Source organism: Xyrauchen texanus, chromosome 17 (assembly GCF_025860055.1).
Source record: "Xyrauchen texanus isolate HMW12.3.18 chromosome 17, RBS_HiC_50CHRs, whole genome shotgun sequence".
In the NCBI taxonomy this organism is placed as follows: domain Eukaryota; kingdom Metazoa; phylum Chordata; class Actinopteri; order Cypriniformes; family Catostomidae; genus Xyrauchen; species Xyrauchen texanus.
This window is the reverse complement of record NC_068292.1, coordinates 28,098,829-28,122,331: the sequence shown is the minus strand read 5'-3', so window position 1 is coordinate 28,122,331 and position 23,503 is coordinate 28,098,829. Positions and strand designations below refer to the sequence as shown.

The window sequence follows — 23,503 nt, the reverse complement described above, 5'->3', positions numbered from 1 at the left end:
TGTGGTGAGTTGTGAGTTGTGCGTGGATGCCGCGGAGAATACCGTGAAGCCTCCACACGCGCTAATAATTCTCTGTGGTAACGCGCTCAACAAGCCACGTGATAAGATGCATTGATTTATGGTCTCAGACGTGGAGGCAACTGATATTCGTCCTCTGCCACCCAGATTGAGGTGAGTCACTACGCCAACACAAGGACTTAGAGCGCATTGGGAATTGGGCATTCCAAATTGGGGAGAAAAGGGAGGAAAAAAAACATATCCGAAGCTCAAATCAGATCTGAAATTCTGCCTCTGCAGATTTGGAACTCCATTTGAAAGACCTCTGGTCTGTCATCTGTCATTTGTCAGATGCAGTGAAAAGGTAGCTTCAGTCCAGTAAGACGAAAGAAAATGATCTGCAAAAATGTAACGGATACTTTTCATTTTTTTATTTTCTTTGGAAATGTAATTAAGTAAAGGTACAATTATTTTGTTTAAATCGCACTCAAGTAAAGAACAAATCCGAAAAAAATTATACTTAAGTAGCCTATAGCCTAATAATTAAGTATTTTTACTCAGTTACTTTACACTCATGCGTAATATTATTATTATTATTTTCAGAGAAGCCTACCTTTTTTATGTTACCGTAAATGATTAATAACTGTATCATTCACTGGGGCTGTTCATCACAGCGCACAATTGGCGCAGAAGGACATCCATGCAGAGGCAGTAAGGGGAGGAACCCAGAGGTAGGGATGGGCAATACCACTTATTTTCTTTTCGATCCGATACCAAGTACTTTTAGGCCAGTATGGCCAATAACGATACCAATACAGATACCTCTAATACATTTATTTTTTATGAATTCTTTGGATAAAATTTGTAACTTAAATTATTAATTACATTTTTTATATATTTATAGGCCTAAGTAAATTAGGCTGCTTTGTTTTCCTTTTAAAAATTAGTAAGTATAAGCAACATATAAAACCACAAAATTAACCATAAATATTATTATATGGTTACTATTACTAAAACCAAGTTACAATATGGATACTACAGTAATGCTGTAGCAAAACCATGGTTAATTGTATCAAAACCTTGGTTAATGACAAAAACAACAACAACAACAACAACAACAAAACATGTTTAATACAGTCGTGGTTACTAGTCATGGTTAATACAATATTACTACAGTAAATGCATTGGTAGTTTTTATAAGGTTCTCATTTATTAACGAGGATTAAAGATAATTGTCAATGTTTTAACTCAATACACCTGTAAAAATGATCACACAAGCCCATTATAACACGTCACATCTAAGTTTGTCATTACTTAGTGTGAATAACTCCAGATACTGTTTTTCTGTCATTACCTCAGAAAAGCACTGCTCCCTATTTTAACGAGCGCTATGTCTGAAAGGGTCGGTGCTGCACTGACTGCTGGTGTACTTTAGCATTTCTGTGCGTCACGTGAGCGGAAGAAAAAATAGTTCTGGTGCCATGCAACAATTCGCTAATATAATTATTTTTTTCCTCTTCGAAGCTTATGAGATGCTTTAATATTCATGTTATCTAAATAAAAGTATCACTAGTTACAAAAACAACAACTTCAGAATCGATATTGTTATGTGAGGATCGACATTCTTGATACCGTATCAGTATCGGTAGTATCAATCCGCCCATCCCTAGAGGAACTCAGGAGAGTTGGAACGATGTGCTTCAACACACAGGCATGCAGATCACCCTCTGAATTTTTTTGGCGAGAATTTACTTCTGGACTGCGTAACTGGAAACTTCTGTACCAACCTTTTAAAAGTGGTTCATTTTACAAAGTTTGGCAACTTTTTATTTCTGTTCGCATAGAGGTAAGCAGATGTGGTTAGTGTTGCGTTAAAAAAACAAACACAAAAAAATAGTGCTTTCCGTGTTTCAACCGTGGTTATTCATAATTCGGTAGATCATTTCGAAACGTTGCGATATCTAAAAATAAACGTAGGCCTACAACCACTGATCTATATTTATGTGCCTACGACTGATGTCCATTGTTAAAAAACTTTATGGTGTATATAAAACAGGCGTGTGTGTGTGTGTGTGTGTGGGGGGTGTTTGACATTTGAAGTGGTAGAAGCTAATTAAACTAAACTACATATGAAGTTGAGAGTGACTTGTGTTTGTACTAAAGTAAACACAACATATTGCATTATAAACATTGCTCATAGTCCCTCTTCTGAGATTTCCTAAACAGGAACATGCTGATCGTTATTTTTGGACGCCGGTCTCTATATCATCACAGTATTTACGATGTTGTTATAGTTATTCGAGTGTTTGTGCGATACACACAGCTGTTGGATCTTGCACTCATTTCTCAAAGGTGAACCTTTTTTTTTTTATCAAACTACATTTATGTTTGTATGAGTACAGAAATATAAGAATCTGAATATTTTGAGCAATACTAACATCGCTTAAATGGGCTACTCGCATGAATAAAGCTTTAAAGAAATAATAGGTGTACTCTTGTTAGTAATTTAACTGTTTTGGAGGGTGTTTGTTCATTTAAAAAAAACTACTTCAACTTAGAGTTTCTCTGTTAATACAGAGATCATCTATGTTTCACCAGGTTTAGTCTTCCAGGTTTAGTATTTAGATTTACAAGAACAAAAGTATTGATGGATTTTTAAGATATGTTTGATTTGTGTTTACTATTGCTTTGTGTCTTTTAAACCAATAGTTAATTATTACTTTGATTTCAAGCTTTGTGAATTGAAACATCCCCCAAAGTTAAATTTAACTTTAGTTTGCCATCTGGAAATAATAATTAATCTGAGGTTATGATAAAGTAAAAACCAAGTCTGGTAGAATTTAGTCACAAGCACCTAAACTTGGATTTATTGAAGACGTTGTGCCACTTACCTAAGGGGCTTTATCACAGTTATGTTATTGGAAAAAGTGCTGTAAAATGGGTTTCTCTTTTACTACTGTAAGTTGTTGTTTTTTATTGGACTTTTCTTTTTTTCTTTTCTTTTTTTGGACAGAGTTGAGATAAGATGGGGCTAAATGCCAGCGATTGGAGCGTGACTATGCACTTCTAGATTTCAGCTATGTTTCTGTACATTCTTAGCAAGGATCATTGTTTTCTTAGACTCCACCTGTAAGACGTCTATCAACAGTTAAATAAAGTGAACAAATGTGAGTCACTCACAAAAATCTAAATTCATTAATCTTTTACTCACCCTGTTTACTCACTCTTTCAAGCCTTATGTTCTTATACAACATGTAGCCTCTGGTTTAAAATATTTGTTAAGAATTATTTCTAAATATATGTGGATCCCTTGTGTCCTAGAAAAGGTTAAAATCCTGGAATTTATAATGTGGTTTTCCCAATCATGGAAAATGCTAAAATTAGCTGAATGTCTTGGGAAAACAATTGCAATTGTTGTCCTTAAAAAAATGTAGACGGGGCATGACCTATCAAAATCTCTTTTTGGTTGAGACAGGATACATCCCATCCAGTCACATTTTCAGTTTTTTGCTGGTTATCCCTCTTGCCTGTAATTGGTAAAGGTTAAGCCTTAGTCACATAAACTTTTTTTGGAAATGTTGTGGAATATAATGTCATGAAGAGTGGCAACCCTAAAATACCTTTTTAATGTTCCATTAAAATAGACAATTTTATCTTTTGTGAAACGTCTATATGGACAGATCAGTTTTCATTTCACAAGTTATCACCTGTGAAGGAAAAATGCAAAGCTTATATTCAGGTAAAACATCCCTCAAAAGTGAATTAAACCCATAACGAAGGGTCTGTTCTAGAGGGAACAACAAATTTCCTTTTTCAGTCCCTGGCAGAAATATTGCTTTGAGTGTTTAGGTCATGTGACAAAAAAGATACATTGTATTATTATTACTCATTTGCTTGTAATGAGCATTGCACTCTCATTTATAAATAGGACCAAGGTAGAAAATATATAGCTTTACTGACTTGATCACTTTCTCCTACAGATGAAGTTGAATGGTTGATTGTGTATCCCTGCTGCTCTCAAAGATACTGTACACATATGATTTTTCAAAATGTAAAAGGTAAAATGTGTTTTTAATTCTTTGTGAATATTCTGTATGTACTATTTTTGTTTTAGAGTGTAAGAAGTAAGCCATTCATAATTGTGTTATTTAATTGGTTATTTTGATAAAACGTGGACATATTTCCACATTGTTCACATAGGGACATGAAGAGGTTTTCATCTGAAGATGTTTACCTTTTGAGAACTCAACATTAGAAGTTACTTTTGACCGCAGAGTAATGCCATTGTGAAATCTGCTGACATGCTGCAGATTTTATTTTTCCAGGAACTGAAAACAGATATTCTGTTTGAGTTAAGATGAAACAAAAGCAGTTGTTGTCTGCCACACTGCCAATAACATCTTCATTCTCATTTCTTCATTCTTTATCAGCCATGTGTACAATATATATTACCCTAATGACATAAAAAAGTTCTAATTATTTATTTGCCTTTTGGGTAAAAACCACAATTAACAAACTCGTAGCTTTGTTAGCTTACTGCACATATGTAATCTAATTACTGTAAGCATCCTACTGCTTTCACACAATTTTAAGATTAAACTGAGAGATCAAGAATGTAATAACTCATATTTGTTCCTATTTTTTTTCCTTGCAGATCTAAACAAAGTTTGAGAATGTTTGTTTTGCTTGCTGTCCTTGTCAGCCTCCATGCTTTTCTGCAAATTAAGCCAGCTAAATCCAAGCAGTCCTGTACAATATCAGCTGATGGGTGTGCAGCAGACTGTAAAGGCCTGTGGCTAGGCCATGTGCCTGTAACAGAACTTCCTGCCACTCTGGAAGAGCTTGACCTCTCTTTCAATATCATACAGGTCATCCACCGACACGATTTCTTCAATCTTAGTCACCTGCGAATCCTCAAGCTTAATTTCAACAACATCTCACTGATAGTGGATGTGGCCTTTCAGAGAAATCTTCTGCTAGAGGAACTACATTTATTTAATAACTCTCTGACAGAAATTCCTTTCAAAGCACTTGAGCCACTCACAAAGCTGCAGGTTTTAGAATTGTCCAATAATTTGTACACACAGGCAACTCTTTGTGCTATTTTTTTAAATTTAACTCAGTTGAAAGTGTTGTCCTTTGGTGGATCCCTGGTCAGTGATTTGGGAAGTAGTGACCTATTTGTTTTGAAAAACCTCTCATTGGACAAGTTTGCCATTAAAGCTGGCACTAGCCTGAAAAGGTATGAACCTGGGTATTTTAATACCCTCACAACAAAAAACTTGTGGCTGGATATAGCTGTAGACAAAACACCTGATGTGCTTCCTATGATACTAAAAGACCTAGCAAACAAAACATTTGATGTTCTACGTTTCCGAAACCTTTTTGAATTTCAGTACTATACTGGTAAACAGGATATATTTTATGGCCTGCAGTATGTAAAGGCTCAACTGCTGACCTTCTATCGAGGTAAATTCAATGAGGAGCTTCTGAGAATGGCTCTGGTAAATGTAGCAATCAGTCCAATAAAAGCTCTGGAACTCTTGTTTATCGACTATGCACGCTCACAGAATATAATACAGGGACCAAGTGTGACAAACCTGACCTTGGAAAGGCTAGTTCTCTCGTAAGTTTTTCTAACGCTACTATAATTATGAGTCAATGTCAATAAAATTGTTCAAATGAAGTTACACATTTTTAATCAAACTGTGCAAAAATGTGTACAAGTCATGTTGGCTACTCCCTCATGTTGTTTCAAACCAGTGTGACGTCCGTGGAACAAAAAAACAAGATGGCAGGCAAAATTTTAGCCTCACCATTCGCTGTCATTTATTTATTTTTTTTGTCAAAAAAAGATGCAAACAAAATTGAATGGTGACTGATGCTAACATTTTGCCAAAATCTCTTTTTGTGTTTTACAGAAGAAAGTCATACAGTTTTTGAACAACATGAGAGCAAATAATGGCAGAATTTTTCTTAGAACTATCCCTTTAAATACACACATAAATCAAAAGGGATAGTGCATCCCAAAATTATAATTCATAATTAACTCACACACTTGCCATGTCAAACTCTCATGACTCTCTTTCTTCTGCAGAACACAAACAGATATTTTGAAGGAAATGGTATAAAGGCAAAATAGAAGTAATCCAAATCACTTCAGTGGTTTAGTCCATGCCTTCTGAGGTGCTACGTTTAGTTTGGGTAAGTAATTCAGTCCTTATTCACTATATATCTTGACTTCCACAATCTACTTGGAGCCCTGTATATGAACCAGACGCCGTGTTGCCAGGTTTGCGGTTATGATGCCCAGTTGGGCTTATTTGATGCTCTATCGTGCAAGTGATAGAGTTGTGGGATGAGTTTTTTTGGGATAATTAATACATGTTATGTAACATCTTACTGATGTATAGTGATACAGAGATTAAGACCTGGCAACTGTGTGCTCCATCTTAAAGCCAGAATGGTATTCCAATCAGGCTGGATGTGAAGATTTATTGTGAAGAAGGACTTCATTGTTAGTCTGTTTTTCACCCAAATAGATTGTATCGCTTCAGAAGACATAGATTTAACCTCTCAAGTTGAATGTATTACTTTTATGTTACCTTTATGCCCGTTTTGGATCTTGAAAGTTTTGGACCCCATTGATGTAAATTGTATGGATAAAAACACATCAGACATCTTTCAAAATGTCTTTGTGTTGTGCAGAAGAAAGAATGTCATGTGAGTTTGAGATGGCATGTGGTTGAATACATGATGAGAAAATATAAAAATGTTTAGGTGAATTATCACTTTAATAGTGATCTTGGTGTTGTGTTCTACAGGGACATTAGTAATCCAGATATAATACGCTTTGACTGGCGCTTCACCTGGCTTAATAACATCCGCCAGTTCATTATATGGAATGTGAACTTCAACTCCGTACCATGTGACTCATGGCAAGAAATGAAAAATATTGAGCTTCTGGACATCTCTAACAACCAGCTGTGGGACAGTTATATTTATAATCCCCTATGTGACAAGAGGAACACAATGCTTTCACTTCAGACCTTTAACATCAGCCAAAATCGACTAACCAGTCTCAGTGACTTGGCATCTCTGACTAAGTACTTTGTGAAGCTGAAAACAATCGATATGAGCAACAACCAGCTGCGATATGTAGGGAGTCATGTCTGTCACTGGAGACAAACCATTACCAAAGTAATTGCTCATCACAATAGCCTGATGAGTGACAGTTTTAAGTGTCTTCCAACTTCTGTAACCTTCCTCGATCTATCATACTGCAACCTTGACCAACTTGACATGGACTATTTTAATAAGGCTACCAACCTAACAGAGCTCCTACTCAGTGGCAACAAGATCAAGTTCATCCCGTCTGGCTGGAGGAATCTGTACCTGAAAGCGCTCACTTTGGATGGAAACTCCTTTGGTCTCATTAGCATGACATCTTTTAAGGACATGCCTAGCCTACGTGTACTGACTGCAGGCAACAACCCTTACCACTGTACCTGTGAGCTACACAAATTCATTCAGGAAACCAAGGGCAAGGTGAACATCTCTGACTGGCCATACAACTACAAGTGTTACCACCCAGAGAGCCTTCTAAACACAATGGTGTCACAATACTTCCCCGGCCAATTAGCTTGTGATATTACACTTGTTATTATCATCTCTGTGTCAACAACGATGGTTATTGTACTTGCTATCACCCTTATGTGCTACATTTTCCATGTGCCCTGGTACCTTAAAGCAACATACCAGATCATCAGAGCTAAGTACAGGGCCCATAAAGAAGGTTCAGATCAAGATATGGACTACACCTTTCATGCGTTCATCTCTTACAGCCATTCGGATGCTGACTGGGTCAGAGACCAGTTGCTGCCTTGTCTAGAGAACATTAAGCCTCCTTACCGGCTTTGCATCCATGAAAGAGACTTTATTCCTGGGAGGTGGATCATTGACAACATCATTGAGAACATTGAAAATAGTCGCAAGGTGTGTTTGAAAAGAGCTATTTTGAAAAAGTCGATTGAATTTAAGTATTGGTTTTGTATTTGATTTTGGGCTGATTTTGAGACACATACATTTAAGTTCTTGGTTGAAAAAAAATACTTTTACCGGCCTATAAAGATGGTTTGCTGGGCTTAACTGGTCAGCTGGTCAGGTTGTAAGATTAGCTAAAACCAGCTAACCAGTTTAGGCTTGTTTAAGGCGATAGTTCAACCAAAAATTTAAATTCTCTCATGATTTACTCACCCTCATGATATTCCAGGTGTGTTTCACTTTCTTTCTTCACCAGAACACATTTGAAGAAAATAGAAAAATGTCTTAGCTCAGTGTGGTCCTTAAAATGCAAGTGAAGGGAGATTTCTCATTTGAAGCTCTAAAAATCACAGACAGTCAGCATAAATGTCATCGATACGACTCCAGCAGTTAAATTAATGTCTTCTAAAGCAATACAATCATTTTTGGTGTGAAAAGATAAATATTTATGTACTTTTTAATCCAATGCTTCACGAGAGGGTGGAGTTCAAGCAGTCTCTTATGACGTATTCGAGTTGCCATTATACAGACGTAGTCTCACAGTCTCTTCTTGGTTGAGACATCCAGGATAAGCACGTAAAACCACCATTATGAGTAAAGAAACAGATAAAAAAACCATCTAAACCTAAACCAAGCTACTGTACAGTGTTCCTCCTCAATTGTAAACAGCACTGCTCTTCCGGCTGTGACTCACGTGCCTCAGTTCTCATGTGTATCAAATGGCAATAAGATTATGTCACATGCGCATACCGCTGCTGGACGGAAACATGATTTGGAGTTAAATACGTACTTAAATATTTATCTTTTCCTCACCAAAATGTCGCTTTAGGAGACATCAGCTGGTGTCGTATGGATGAAGTTTATGCTGACTGTGATTTTTGGAGCTTCAAAAGAGAAATCACCATCCACTTGCATTTTTAGGACCTATTGAGCCAAAATATTTTTCTTCAAATGTATTCTGATGAAGAAAGAAAGTCATACACACCTGGGATATAATTAGGTTTAAGTAAATGAGAGAATTTTCATTTTTGGGTGAACTATCCCTTTAAGCATCATACAATGTCCCCATCCCAAAACCATCTTGGCCAGGTTAGGAGACCATTGTTATTTGCTAAGTCCAGCAAACAGCTTAGGCTGGCTTAAGATGTTTTTTTCCTGCAGGATTCTTTGCAAGGCATTATACAATGTCCCATCCCTGGAATGAATGTAAAGTGAGTCACTTTAGATAAATAGCATCTCTTTTAAAGAGGAGTACTTTTCACAATACTACCAAATTGTATTTTTTTCCCTTAATAATTGTATAACTTTTTTAAGAACTCTCATCAAATTGTAGAATAAAACCCAAAGTGCAAACATTGATATATAAACAGACATGCTTTCTACAGTTTTTTGTTGCATTCTAACCTGTTTTCTCATCATTAAGGTCATCTTTGTGTTGTCACGGAATTTCGTGAATAGCGACTGGTGCAACTATGAGCTCTACTTCACCCAGCAACGAGCCATTGGAAAGACATTCAGTGATGTTATCTTGGTCGTGAAAGAACCCATTGATCCTACTTCTTTGCCCAATAAGTTCTGCAAGCTCAAAAAAATGCTCAGTAGAAAAACCTACCTGGAGTGGCCTCAGCAACCCACAGAACAGAGCTTCTTCTGGGTCCAGCTGAGGACTGTTCTGGGCAAACCAGATGTAATAAGAGAGCGCACTGCCAGTCGGCATAGTCGTCTGTCTTCAGTGAAGTCAGTATCCTTGATTGAACTACCACTTGAGAACCAGAGGTCTACAGATACTGAAGGAACAGATGAAAATGGCCACTACATTTGCAATCGGCCCTCCAATAGGAGAAGTCCACAATCTTTCAGAAAACATGCGGAGGGACCAATTTCACCAGTAGCAGAGATGGCCTGATCTTGCTACATTGAGAAATGTACACATTACTGCAGATTTTTTTTTTTAAATTATTTTTATGTTTTGTTATTTTATGTTTGTTAATTTCATCCAAAGATGAAAGTTCTGTCTTACTGTCTACACACCCTTATGTTGTTCCAAACCCATATCACATTCTTTCTTCCGTGGAACACAAGAGGACACATTTTTAAGAATGTGGACACTTTTATCTTTTTTTCAGCTGTCAGTCCCTAATATTCTGCCTTTATATCTCCTGTTGTGTTCCATGGAATAAAGAATGTCATACAGGTTTGAAGCAAGTTGATTATTTGAGAATTGTTGTTTTTGGGTGAGCTATCCCTTTAAGGTTTGTCTAAATGGTTTTGTGTGAATCATTGATTACCAAATTGGCCTGGAAAATATTGCTGCAATTTATTCTGACTCGGAGGTTCAGTCAATGAGCAAAGCAAACAAGTCAGATCTTGTGATCTACTGACCCAGTGGCCCATAACATACACAACACACATGTTCAGTTTGACAGTCAATACATTTCTATTTACCTTGGTATGCAAGCATATATACTTCATTAGGCCAGTATATATCAATCCTGTTATCCCATGTATGTTTACAGAAGCAAGTAATATTATTCCAATAAAATCATGCTGTTCACAACAACACTATTTGCTCAGAAACTATCAATTTATATCTGTATAGAATTGTCTTATCAAATCATGTTGTCCAAAAATTCAAATGAAGAATTTTATGCAGTAAACAGAATCTGTTCATCATTTCTATTTGAGCCCCTTGAATCTCACTTGGAAAAACATTTCCCGTATGTTGTACCATAATGTGCCTGTTTAGGTGATACTTACTTTGTTTGGATTGTTTTGCACAAAATTAATTTAAAAAAAAAAACATAATGGGGAGGTAATGATTTAGAAAGACAGAAACAAATGTGCCTATATGAAAAATGTTAACTTTTTAATATTATGGTTACAAAAATTAATTGCGTTGTTAATATAAAATATATTTATGAAAATATATTAATCTACTATGCACATATCTATTAAACATAATCTAATAATCCTTCTTGAAAAGGCATAATTTAAATTAAATTAACAGCACAAAAATTTAATTCAAAGTGAAAAAAAAAAAAAACTTAATTCCATTATTTTTATTACAAAAATGTTATCTGGGTTAAGCCTAACCTGTGCCCCTCACTCCAAATTCACATTCAACACCTATTATGAAGTATGATGTTTTTTCTATTAACTTTTCCATTGTAAATCGTTCAATTTACAGTGTTTGCTTGCCAAACAAGTATTGGTGACATATCCATGTTATCTCAAATAGATGACTGTAACTGCAGATTTTCTGCATCACAAACCAAATCCAATTTATTTTACGGAGTGGAAACGTGTACTGTACAGCCCAATAATGAATGTGGCCTACTGAGTCATGTTTTGTGTGTGGGATGGGGGATTATTACTTAATTTACAACCACTTGTTTTCTCTTGACAGACCTAAACATTGAGGTCTTTTCAAAAACGTAAGGAACTGAACACATAATTTTACTGCTGATACTTTGCTTCATATTGATTGTAGACTCTGAAATCAATTAAATAAAAGAGAATAACAGTATTACAAAACATAACATAACCTATATATAACCAAATGAATAATCTGAACAAAGTGCTTTACCTGAATGTAAGTGAATACTGCTCATTATCATTAATAGATTAATTATGGCAGCATTTATTACTGAGAGTGAAACCACAAACATGCCTTACTCCTCACCTCATAATATTGCACAACATTAGATTTAATTCATTTTCAGACAGAAATGTAATAGCCTGACAAATCACATATCAAATTACCGCAATCCTTGGAATGGACCAACAAAAAAAACATCATAAAATGAAAGGTGAGTGATTTTTGTACCCAAGTGAGATGTGAGATGAAATCATGCCAGGAATTAAACTATTTACTATAGTTAATTCACCTTTAGTTGGCTTTATTCCTGGTGAAACAAGACAGCAATGTTTCATGTTCTATCACAGGGGTAAAAATAATTGTAAAAAAAAATATCCTAAAATAATCACATTTATTTTGAGACAAAACTAGTCATTTTCAGTTTTGTTCAAGGTGATTAAATCAAAATAAGTGAAAGGATAGTCTTTGGTGCCTTGTTACAGGGGATAAAGACCCTCATAAAGCAAATTGCTTAAAAGGGGAAATAGATTTGTTATGAAAGCGTGTCATCGACTCCCCTGGTAAAAGCTCCCCTTACCGCATTTTTATTTAATTTAATTAAAACAAACTTCCCTTATTATTTCTTCTAACATCAATTATGTTGATCCAACAATATTCAATAAAAAGAAGTATAGTCCACTTCCAATTTCTATACACTTTGCAACAAGAAAAAAAGCAAATTTTCCTTAAGGGGTGCTGTAGGAGCCAAATGAAATGATTGTTTAATCCATTAGATGGCAGTGTGGACCAGTGGTGTGGGTGTGGTCACCTGTTAATTTAGCTTCTTATTTAAACTTCCCATGGGTTGTATCTTGACACAGGTGGCGGGAACATATGGTTCTTACCATAGACCAACGTGTTACACTCTGTAAGATATATATTTATCATTAAATGGACAACAAAGCAGTTGATATGGATATCGATGTGTGGACATTGTTTATTACAAACTATGCGTAAAGAACATCTTACCACGTGGCCCTGGCTTATAGGAAAAAGCTTCTACAGCTGTTATTTAGCCTAGTTGTACTAGCTATAAATTGGTTTTGATCGTTGGGTTTAAATGTAAAAATGTTAAAACATTGTTTAAATAAATAGTGACGCTATATAAAAATCTGATTACATACATATACATACATAAATTATTCAGTAGACAAAAAAATCCCCAAAAGTTGTAAAAATAAGATGTGATCTAGGACCTTATACAGCACACAGTGTTGAGAGTCTGAAGTCCTCTTATTCCCGTCAAAAATTCAATATGGCGCTATGTGAATAAGGTTGTCTTTTGGTAAAGCATTTTTATTTAATTTTTTTTACTGTTTTTGGTTAAGAATGTATGTTAGCCTATGTCAATAGTTTTTTAGGCTATCCTGGTTTAACTGAAGAAATCAAGACACTATATGATGATGATGATCAGATGTTTGAGGACAGGGCCATGCAGAGAACTTTGGAGGGGCAGGTGCTCAAAGTATAAAAGGGGCAAAATATCAATACAGTAATATTCAATACAGTAAAGTGCTCAAAATATCAATACAGTAATATATCGTGACACATTCCTTGCTGATTCGCGTATCGATACGGATGATTCTGTATTGATATGGCAGCAAATGCTGTGATGCAGTTTTGGAAAAGAAACAGAACAGAAAACAAATTTTAAGTTTAAAAGTTAAAAAAATATTTTCTGTCCAGAATAATTAGAAACTGAAGTGTCTTAAGTTGTACCAACCTGATGGCTTTTTCTTCTCTGTTATACAGAATAATTAAGAACAGCCGTTATAGTAAAAACTATAGTAAACGTTATAGTAAAATCAACGTGGCCCATGTTTCGTACAGTATAGTTTTATTTAATGCCATGTCAGCATTTGTGGCTATTTTGATGGCAAAAACTGAATTACAAAAATACAGTTCCATTAATATAATAAAAACAAAAACAAAGCAAACAGAAAAAATACAGCAATTTTATTTTACAGCAAATACAACAGATTTTTTACATTAATGTGATACCTGTTCTGGTAAAATCTTACTAAATTCCTTGAGTGAGTATGCTGCCTTTGCTGTTGTTGTTGCTGCTGCTAATACTGGAGTTGATCTGAGAGACTGTAGACATTAAAACAACAAACATATAGGAGATATATTAGCTGATTAAACAATTGTTATGTTACCATGACAAGATGTAAAGATTGCTGAGAGTGTTTGGAACTGGCTCACTGACCTGCCAAGGCTGACTGCTCCAAGAAAATAAGAGGGAGATGCTCACAGAGGCTGCTGCACACCAAGAGCTGCAGGTAGAGAAAATAAGATACCAGATTCAAAAAGTAAAATTATCTGAGAAAAATAAAAAAACATTAATGGGGGATAGGATGATGGTGGCCATGGCAGGGTGAGAGTGAGACACAAACGTCTATATAGACAGAGGTGTGTGTGCTTGTCTGTCTACAGTACACAATACTGTGATCATGATTTCAAGTTGCATTGTGACTCTGAGATGTAGTTGGATTTTGATTGATTATGTCTAATCAAAAATATAAATAAAGAAACTAAAATGTGTATGTGTGTGTTCATTCTGTTGGCACCTACTAAAAATCACAGTGTAGCATTAATCTTACCAATAAGTGGAGGATGAGTTGTTGTAGACTTTTATAACAGAAATTTCCTGTTGGCCATGTCCCTAAAACTGTTAATGACATTATTGTCATTTATTGGAATGTCCTTCTCAATGGCCAACAGAAGAAGGTCAGACAATCTCTCCTCTTTGCAAAGGCTGCGAAGTTTGGTTTTCACAAGCTTCAGTTTTGAGAAGGAACGTTCCCACAGTTGCTGTGGACACCGGAAGTTTGCCATATGTCTTCAGCAGCAGAGTCATGTTGGGGAAAACTAGATGTGCATTGTTCTCTTACGAGAGGTTCTCTCGTATTGCGTAAGCTAGCTTACGCTACGGGAAAGATTCATCTTTTCTGAGATATTGAAGCCAAAAAATTATCCTTAATTTTTGTATCCATTGTCAACGCAGTGCGGCAGCTGCAGACCTTGAGCGGGCTATCTAGCGAGCTCATAGGTTGCTCTGCGGCAACTGCTGCAGCCTATAGACGAGCTTGGGCGAACTCGCATCCAATGAGAGGCGTCCGCGCTCACTGCATCAAAGCCCGCCAAAATGGGCGTGACTAGAGTGCACATAAGCGTAGTTCAGTAGGCTGGAACCCTGATTTTCATCTCTTCAGCGAAGCTCTTCGCATCACTGAACTGGAAGCCGCGTCGCCGTTCGAGGGGCATCAAGCAAGCGTGGACAGCGCTCGAAGAAGCCGGCCGTCTTCGCCACCTTCAGCCGTCCTGCGAGCTACGCCATCCGGCGACGTATCCTTTTAAAAGCAAGCTAGTTCTTAAGAACTTCACAAAAGAGTACGAGCGTCTTTTTAAGATGCCTCGCTCACTTGCGCCTCATGCCGCGCTCCTCTCAGCACCGGAGACCGCCACATCATCTGCGCTCTCTGCCTGGGACTGGGGCATGCAGAGCTCGCCCTCGCCGAGGCGGATGCGATTTCTGCGAGGAGCTGCCGATGTCGACCCTGCGGGCTCGACTCGAGCGCTCAGGACCGAAGCCGCCGCGCCTTCCGTTCAGCCGTGCAGTAAAAGCGCCGCTCTCAAAGGCTGCCGGAAACAATGGTAGAAGCGATTGCCTCGCCGGAGCCCATCCCTCGAGCATCGCCTTCACCCTCCCGCCCACCGGGACACGCAGTTGCCGCCGGCGGCTGCTCTGCTGCCATCTCGGACGAAGAAGCGGAGGATAAGGGCTGTTCCATCATGGCTTCGGACAGCGAGGAGTGGTCAGGCTCACACGCCTCCTCCTCGGCCCAGGAATCCAGCAGGACCCGCGCCGGAGTCGAAGGGGAATTAACACGCCTCCTCACACAGGCCGTCGACCGCCTCGGGCTCGAGTGGTCACCGCCCCTTGAGCAGGCACCCAACAGACTTGACGGCTGCTTTCTACAGAGCTGCCGCCGCGCAGCACCTGCTACCCGGGCCGCTCCCTTCCTGCCGGAACTCCACAACGAGCTTTCCAAATTATGGAACGCGCCTTTCTCGGCCAGGGTCCGATCCCACGTCTCCACCTCTGTTGCTTGGTGGACGGCGCCACTGAGAAGGGCTACGCTTCCATCCCTCCGGTCGAGGATGCGGTAGCAGCACACCTTTTGCCCGCCCTCCGCGAGATGGCGGTCTAATCCAGTGCTCCCGTCTAAAGGCCTGCAGAACAACTTCCGCCTGTGTTGGCCGCGCCTATTCCGCCGCCGGCCAAGCTGCATCTGCTCTGCACTCTATGGCCGTCCTACAGATTCTCCAAGCGGACCTTCTGCGGGAGTGGGATGAGGAAAGTAGGCATCCAGAGGCGGTTGCAGACATCCGGAGTGCTACGGACCTCGCCCTCCACGCTACCAAAGCTGCAGCCCAACCTATAGGGAAGTGCATGGCCGCTGACTGTGACCGAGAGACATCTGTGGTTAACGCTAGCTGACATGGGAGAAGCAGAGCGCTCTACGTTCCTCAACGCACCGCTCTCTCCATCCGGTCTCTTCGGCTCCGCGGTGAGTGGTATCATTGACCGGTTTTCAGAGGTCCAAAAAGCCACACAAGCCATGAATCTCTTTCTGCCTCGTCGCGCTAGCTCACGTGATCAGCCTCCTGCACGAGCCTCTTCACAGCGCCCAGCTCAACAATCTCAGACTTCTCAGCGTCGACAGGGCGGCCGCCCTCGATCGCGCTCAGACAGCCGCCGCAGACCGCCGCCCCCCCGCGGGCCTCGATTTCAGGTAACGCTGAAACCCGAGCAGCCGAAGTCTTTCTAACTTTGTTGAACAAACGACGGCTCAGTCCCGCCGCGGCCGGACCACCGTCAAAGCTTTGCCCCCTGTCAGTCCCCTTCTCTCAGGCTACTACAGTGGTGAATTTAGCAGCCAACAAGCCGGTGACACTGCCCGCTTGCCTGCACTCAAACGGCGACCCAAATAAATCTTGTAAAGAGCAAACATGTCTTATGTGTAGAAAATGTGCCCACAACCCAGTGTTCGCCCCTACACACAAGCATAACACATCCCGTGCCCCTATCAGAGCACGCTCTCATAAAGCGGTTACGAACCGCTCGAGCGTCAGAGTCAATGAAGGCGCCCACAAATGCGTGCGCGCGCCCATTCTCTGGCCGCTCTGTCACACGACCAGCCCTATGTGTAGAAAATGTGCCCACAATCCAGTGTTCACCTCTACACACAAGCACTGCATGTCTCTTGTCCCCACCAGAGCACGCTCACATAAAGCGGTTACGAACCGCTCGAGCGCTAGAGTCAATAAACACACTAAACGCGCTCACACATTTTGTTCAGCGCTCTGTGTGCGGCAATCAGAGCGAATTGGCCATTCACCCTCTAGCGTTACGCTTCAAAGCGTGGGAAGCTATTCCAGGGATATCCAAGTGGGTGTTAAGCACAATACAACAGGGCTATTTGCTACAGTTCGATCGCCGCCCTCCTCGCTTCAGAGCGTGGCTCGAAACCACTGTGAACACGGAAGCAGCGTGCATGCTTCGTTCAGAAATAGCAAGCCTTCTGTGCAAAAGGGCCATAGAAAAAGTGCCACCCTCTCTGAGTGAGTCGGGGCTTTACAGCCGTTATTTTCTTGTTCCCAAGAAAGACGGCGGCCTCAGACCCATATTAGATCTCAGGGTTTTGAACAAGGTGCTTGCAAAAGGCCGTTCAAAATGCTTACAATCAGGAAACTCCTCGCGCATGATGCGCCAGGGGACTGGTTTATTTCTCTCGATCTGAAAGATGCATACTTTCAGATTCAGATAAATCCCGTCACGGGCCATTCTTGAGATTCGCCGACGGCCAGGTTTATCAATACACTGTCCTCCCGTTCGGCCTGTCCTTAGCACCCGTACTTTCACGAAGTGCATGGATGCGGCGCTCGCACCCCTCGCGGAGTCAGGGTTTGCGAATTTTGAACTATTTGGACGACTGGCTGATTATGGCACAGTCACATATGGAGCTTCTGTCTCACAGAGCAGTTCTCCTCAGCCATCTGAACAGTTTGGGTCTTGCAGTCAATTGGACCAAGAGCTCACTACAGCCCAGTCAGACCATTTCCTTCCTTGGAATAGAACTAGACTCCGTGGCAATGACGGCTCGCTTATCTACACAGCGCAGCGCCGTGTTCAGCGACTAGCCGCATCTTTTCAGATGAACAGCCTCACGCCTCTGAAGAAATTCCAGAGAGTGCTAGGTTACATGGCCTCAGCCGCAGCAGTACTTCAGCTGGGTTTACTGCACATCGCCCGCTTCAGCATTGGCTAAAACACCCAGCGTCTCGCCGGGCTTGGGCCACAGGCCGCCAGCCCATCAAGGTGACTCAGACCTGTATATCAGCTCTGCAGCCCTGGACAGTGGCCGAATGGTATCAGCAGGGAGTGACAATGGGAGCTGTATCTCGCCGAAAAGTCATCTCGACAGACGCGTCCAACACGGGTTGGGGCGCGGTCTCGCGAGGGCTCTCCGTTTTGGCCTATGGTCAGTTCAGGAAAAGCTCCTTCACATAAATTGTCTGGAAATGATAGCGGTCGAGTGCGCGCCGCGTGCTTTCTCCCAGTCATTCAGGGTCACCACGTCCTGGTCCGTTCGGACAACAGATCTGTGGTATCCTACCTAAACCGTCAGGGTGGTGTCAGATCCAGGAACCTCTTCCATCTGACTAAACGCATACTGAGTTGGTCCCAGTGCCACCTGCGCTCGCTGAGGGCGACGCGACGTGCCAGGCCACCTGAACGACGGCCCGGACAGACTGTCCAGAGACAATATTCCCCAGGGGAATGGTCCCTGCACGCTCAAACAGTCCAGACGTTATGGCACCTATTCGGCAGAGCAGAGATAGACCTCTTTAGCGTCCAAAGAGAACTCTCACTGCCCAATATTTTTCTCGAGCGAGGACGCAGCTGGCCCAGGACTGGCCCAGACGCCCGCTTACGCCTTCCCTCCCGCCTCGCTATTGCCACAGGTAATGCAGAGGATCAGGAAGCAGCGTCACTCGGTGCTCCTCATAGCCCCGCGTTGGGAGAATCAGACATGGTTCCCGAGCTTACGCAGCTGTCACTGACAGCGCCGTGGCCCATCCCAGTGAGAGCAGATCTCCTCTCTCAAGCTCGCGGCACAATCTGGCATCCCCACCCAGAGGGCTGGCGCTGCATGCGTGGGTGGTCAACGACTACCGTCGCTCTGCCAGAAGGAGTAATAAACACCATCATACACGCTAGAGCCCCTTCCACGAGAAGACTCTATGCGTCAAAATGGTCTGTGTTCTCAAAATGGTGCACCGACAGAGACCTGGACCCGCGGACATGTGGGGTGTCATCGCTGCTCGTATTCCTACAAGAGCTGCTGGATAAGGGCAGATCCCCATCCACGCTCAAAGTGTATGTGGCGGCCGTTGCGGCGTTCAGCTGAACCCCTGCACGGTCAGTCATGGGGTAAAAGCGAGCTGGTCATCCGGCTTCCTCAGGGGAGCTAGAAGGATGAACCCCTGCTCCCTATCGGTTCCTATCTGGGATCTTTCTATAGTTCTCGAAACTATGAAAGCCCCCTTCGAACCACTTCAATCCGTGGATTTGAAATACCTTTCACTCAAAACCGTTTTTCTGACTGCCCTGTCATCAGTCAAACGTGTGGGAGACCTTCACGCTGTCTGTCAGCTGCGTGTCTTGAGTTTGGACCAAGTGACTCCAAGGTCATTTTAAAGCCTAGACACGGCTATGTTCCCAAGGTGATCGGTACTCCTTTCAGATCACAGGTCATTTCCTATCGGCGCTGCCAGCATCCGATAGCTGAACGTAGCGCCACTCTCCTTTGCCCGGTCAGAGCACTGAGATTGTATACTGCGCGCTCCGCCGCTTTCAGACGCTCTGAGCAGCTTTTTGTTTCGCTCGAGGGCGCACCAAAGGTCTCGCGCCTCGAAACAGACACTATCTAGATGGATAGTGGACGCTATTGCTGCTGCATACGCGTCAAAAGACCTGCCATGCCCGTTGGGCATTAGGGCTCACTCCACTAGAGGCATGGCATCCTCGTGGGCATGGTCCAGCGGGATTTCCATTCATGACATATGTGTGGCAGCGGGATGGACTTCCCCCTCCACCTTTGTCAGATTTTACAATATGGAAGTGCCCGCTCTGCAGGCAAAACTACTAGCGGTTTAATACGCTACAGCTCCCCTGGTGAGCTGCACTAATGGGTCACATTCCACACAGACCGGCACCGCCGCTCTGTCGTTCCCTTCCCACTATGTGCTTATGTATTACACAATCAATGACCCGCATTCTTGCCGGCCAAATATTATTTCCCCACTCATAAGGGCTCCCGGGTCCCCCTTAATTCCCTGGGGCTCATACAGTGGATGCTTGGCACGCACGGCGTTGACAATGGGTTCCGTGAGCGTAAGCTAGCTACGCAATACAACAGAACCTCTCGTGAAGAGAACGTATCGGTTACCTAACGTAACCTCGGTTCTCTCTAGATGAGGGAACAGTATTGCGTAGCCGGCCGTGCTCGCCCCACGGCGACTTGTCGCTTCAGTCAATGAAAACCAGGGTTCCAGCCTACGAACCACGCTTATATGCACTCTAGTCACGCCCATTTTGGCGGGCTTTGATGCAGTGAGCGCGGACGCTCTCTCATTGGATGCGAGTTCAGCCCAAGCTCGTCTATAGGCTGCAGCAGTTGCCGCAGAGCAACCTATGAGCTCGCTAGATAGCCCGCTCAAGGTCTGCAGCTGCCGCACTGCGTTGACAATGGATACAAAAATTAAGGATAATTTTTTGGCTTCAATATCTCAGAAAAGATGAATCTTTCCCGTAGCGTAAGCTAGCTTACGCAATACTCGTTCCCTCATCTAGAGAGAACCGAGGTTACGTTAGGTAACCGATACGTTTTCCTTGACCACTGACAGAATAGAAGACACATTGGCTGGTGGTGGGCATGAGTATGACGTATGGAAGACCTTCAATTCTGTCTGCAATTTGTCATCATCTTCAATATTGTAGAACTGGCACAGTTTCTTCACAGCTTGGAGTGCTGCTGTTGGAATGCTAGCTGTTTTCCAGTTCTCTGGGACTGTCAGGCAATGGAAGGCATGCAATATTTCCCATTTGGAATTATCTCCTCCTTTAAAGCGTCTCTGAATAGTGGTCTTTGCTGTTGTAGAAAGAAAATATTTTTGTCATTTAAAATATAATTATATTTTAATCCTGTTCTGAATTGTTTTATTTTTATAATGATAATTCAGAGAATGAGAAAATCAGTATAAGCCTTATCAGTGTTGTTGTGATAATTATTTTAAGGCACTCTACATTTTTTTTAAATAAATACTGAAATAATAATAATAATTTAGTCAAAAGGCATAAAAAAGACAAGACCCCTCGACGCCTGTGAGTGAAACTTTTCTCCCTCAAACAGCAAGCTAACGTAACGTTACTTCTACAGGCTACACACAGCAATATATACAACATATCTGCATGCTCTCTTCACGTAGTTCTTGTAAAATAATAATAATAAGTAAATAAACATCAAAATCACTTCACTGGGAATGAATCCCCATTTACCAGCTGCCGCGGTCGCGGTGTTGAAGATATCTTCCGGTAATTAAAAAAATGCGCGTGCTGCGGCCGTGCGGCGTGAGGAATAGTCCCGGTCGGATGAGGTCGTCGTCAGGTGAAAGGTCATCATCTGGATCATTTTATTTAAGGCTAAATTATGAATCATACATTTTACTCATATTTAGATTTGGCATAGGCAGGCATTCACAAAAGGGCCTTTAATAAATAAAAAAAATGAGAGGAATTTTTTCTTTGACAAAAGGGCACTTTGGGCACCAAGGGGCAAAGGGGCAGGTGCTCAAGCACCCAACGCCCCCCCCCCCCGTGCCTGTTTGAGGACATTATTTAACGTGGAGATTTTCTATCGGATGAATTTACATGAAGAGGCGTGCTGCGGCTGTGGGAGGCGGCTCCACCAAATTGTGAACTGACGCTATTTAATATAATCTCCCAGCGTTAAATAGTCTACTGATTCGATTTACTCGGTAAGTTGATAAACGTTACTGTTTTTTCTTTATTATTTATTATTATATCATACTGGATTTAGAATAGTCACAAATTACATATAAATGTTTCGTTGCATAAATAAGCCTAATACAACTTTTAAGAAAAGGCTCGTGCACTTATAAACTGATGTCAGACGTAAATGTCCCTTTTAGCACAAAATAATTGGGAATATTGGCTTGCAATAGGCTGATTTATTGCTAACTGATGACTTCATGTTACAGGCATAAGTGTTTTTTCTTTTTAACACGTCATACTGCGGCATTACGATCAATATATTAAATGTTTGTGTAAAAAAAGAACTTTTACATAATGTTCTTGATAATTTTTTTTAAGTCCAGTATAGTTTTGACAATCTTGGTCTAAGTTCATTTCTTAAGTTGGTGTCTATTAATGTTGACTGTTTATATGAGATTTAAGCTTTTTATATATATATATATATATTTGATTGTTTGAGTCTATTAAATCTCTCTCATTTAAAAAAAAATAAAAAATGAGAGAGAGATTTAATAGACTTGAACAATCAAATATATATTAATAAAAAGCTTAAATCTCATGTATATGTGATATATATATATATATATTAGGCCTAATAGAAGCCTCCAATGTTAAATGGTCAGTCCCAGTGCCATTAGTTCATACAAAAGGCTGATTTAATAATTTATGTATACCTGTCTTCCCTCTCGCTGCTGATCGTCATCAATCTGCCAATGCCATAGGCCTTTTGGCTAAAAGATATTGGATCCCTCATAGGCTGTGTAACCCCATTCTCCAGGTAATTTAAGTGCTGGGGTTTGTACTGCTTCACAGAGAATGTGCATTGCAATTATTGGGCATCTACCACCAGCATCCTCGGGTGTTAATAAGTGGGCTATTGGTTTGAATTCTCCATGGCATTTTGGAAAATGTCAAGGAAGTGACCTTGAATGCTGTTTTGAACTTCTGTTTCTCTGCAGGAAACTTTTTATTTAATGAAGTAACGCAACATGGTTTCACAGCTTGAAAATGCAATGGAAGGCCTCATTAAAGTCTTCCATACATACTCTTCCAAAGAAGGAGACAAGTACAAACTAAGCAAAGCTGAGCTTAAGAGCTTACTTCAGGGAGAACTTGGTGACTTTTTAGCAGTGAGTTACTCCAAACATAGTTCCCCCTTTTCGATGATGTACGTATATAATTGGAGAAACATTGTGAATAACGATGTTCTGTGTCTTGTTGTAGGGGAGTAAAGACCCCATGGTTGTGGAGAAGATCATGTCTGATCTGGATGAGAACCGGGATGGAGAAGTGGACTTTCAGGAGTTTGTTGTGCTGGTGGCTGCTCTCACAGTGGCATGTAATGAGTTCTTTGTGGAGAGCATGAAGAATTAAAAGTCTCTCAGTAGCACCATCATTTGAAAGGAGACTATTTTGTAAGCTATATTTATCTGAAATAAAGTTTCTGGATGTGACATGGATATATTGTGTATGGAATCAATGTACAGAAATGCCAACTTGCATGCATGCACACGATTCTACGTGATTTCCATTCGATGTCTGTCTTGAAAAGGTAGACCTAATATTGTCTTAAGAGTGCCATCTAGAGGGGAAAATAAATGTAAACCCTGCCACTGAATTGTTTTTTTTTTTTTAATGCAGACATTTTTACTTTTGCAGCGACAGATTCCACGTCTCAGTTATGCCTTCAGTAATAGAGGAGA

The 23,503-nt window shown here is 40.9% G+C and overlaps 1 protein-coding gene and 1 long non-coding RNA gene across 2 annotated transcripts; one reads left to right on the top strand and one right to left on the bottom strand.

Annotated features, from left to right (window-relative positions):
• Window positions 1-1,672: 1,672 nt before the first annotated feature.
• On the top strand, window positions 1,673-23,370 carry tlr18 (toll-like receptor 18). The gene is made up of 7 exons (XM_052146517.1): window positions 1,673-1,843; window positions 3,978-4,055; window positions 4,652-5,623; window positions 6,822-7,992; window positions 9,464-9,943; window positions 22,784-22,930; window positions 23,025-23,370. Exons 2-7 carry the CDS (start codon window positions 3,988-3,990, stop codon window positions 23,172-23,174), a joined length of 2,988 nt encoding a protein of 995 aa, XP_052002477.1. The 5' UTR covers window positions 1,673-1,843; window positions 3,978-3,987; the 3' UTR covers window positions 23,175-23,370.
• LOC127657909 (uncharacterized) lies at window positions 13,628-14,555 on the bottom strand. Its single transcript, XR_007972335.1, has 3 exons — window positions 14,281-14,555; window positions 13,887-13,953; window positions 13,628-13,771 (listed from the first exon to the last, which is right to left on the bottom strand). It is a non-coding gene; the product is annotated as an uncharacterized LOC127657909 (long non-coding RNA).
• Window positions 23,371-23,503: the final 133 nt, after the last annotated feature.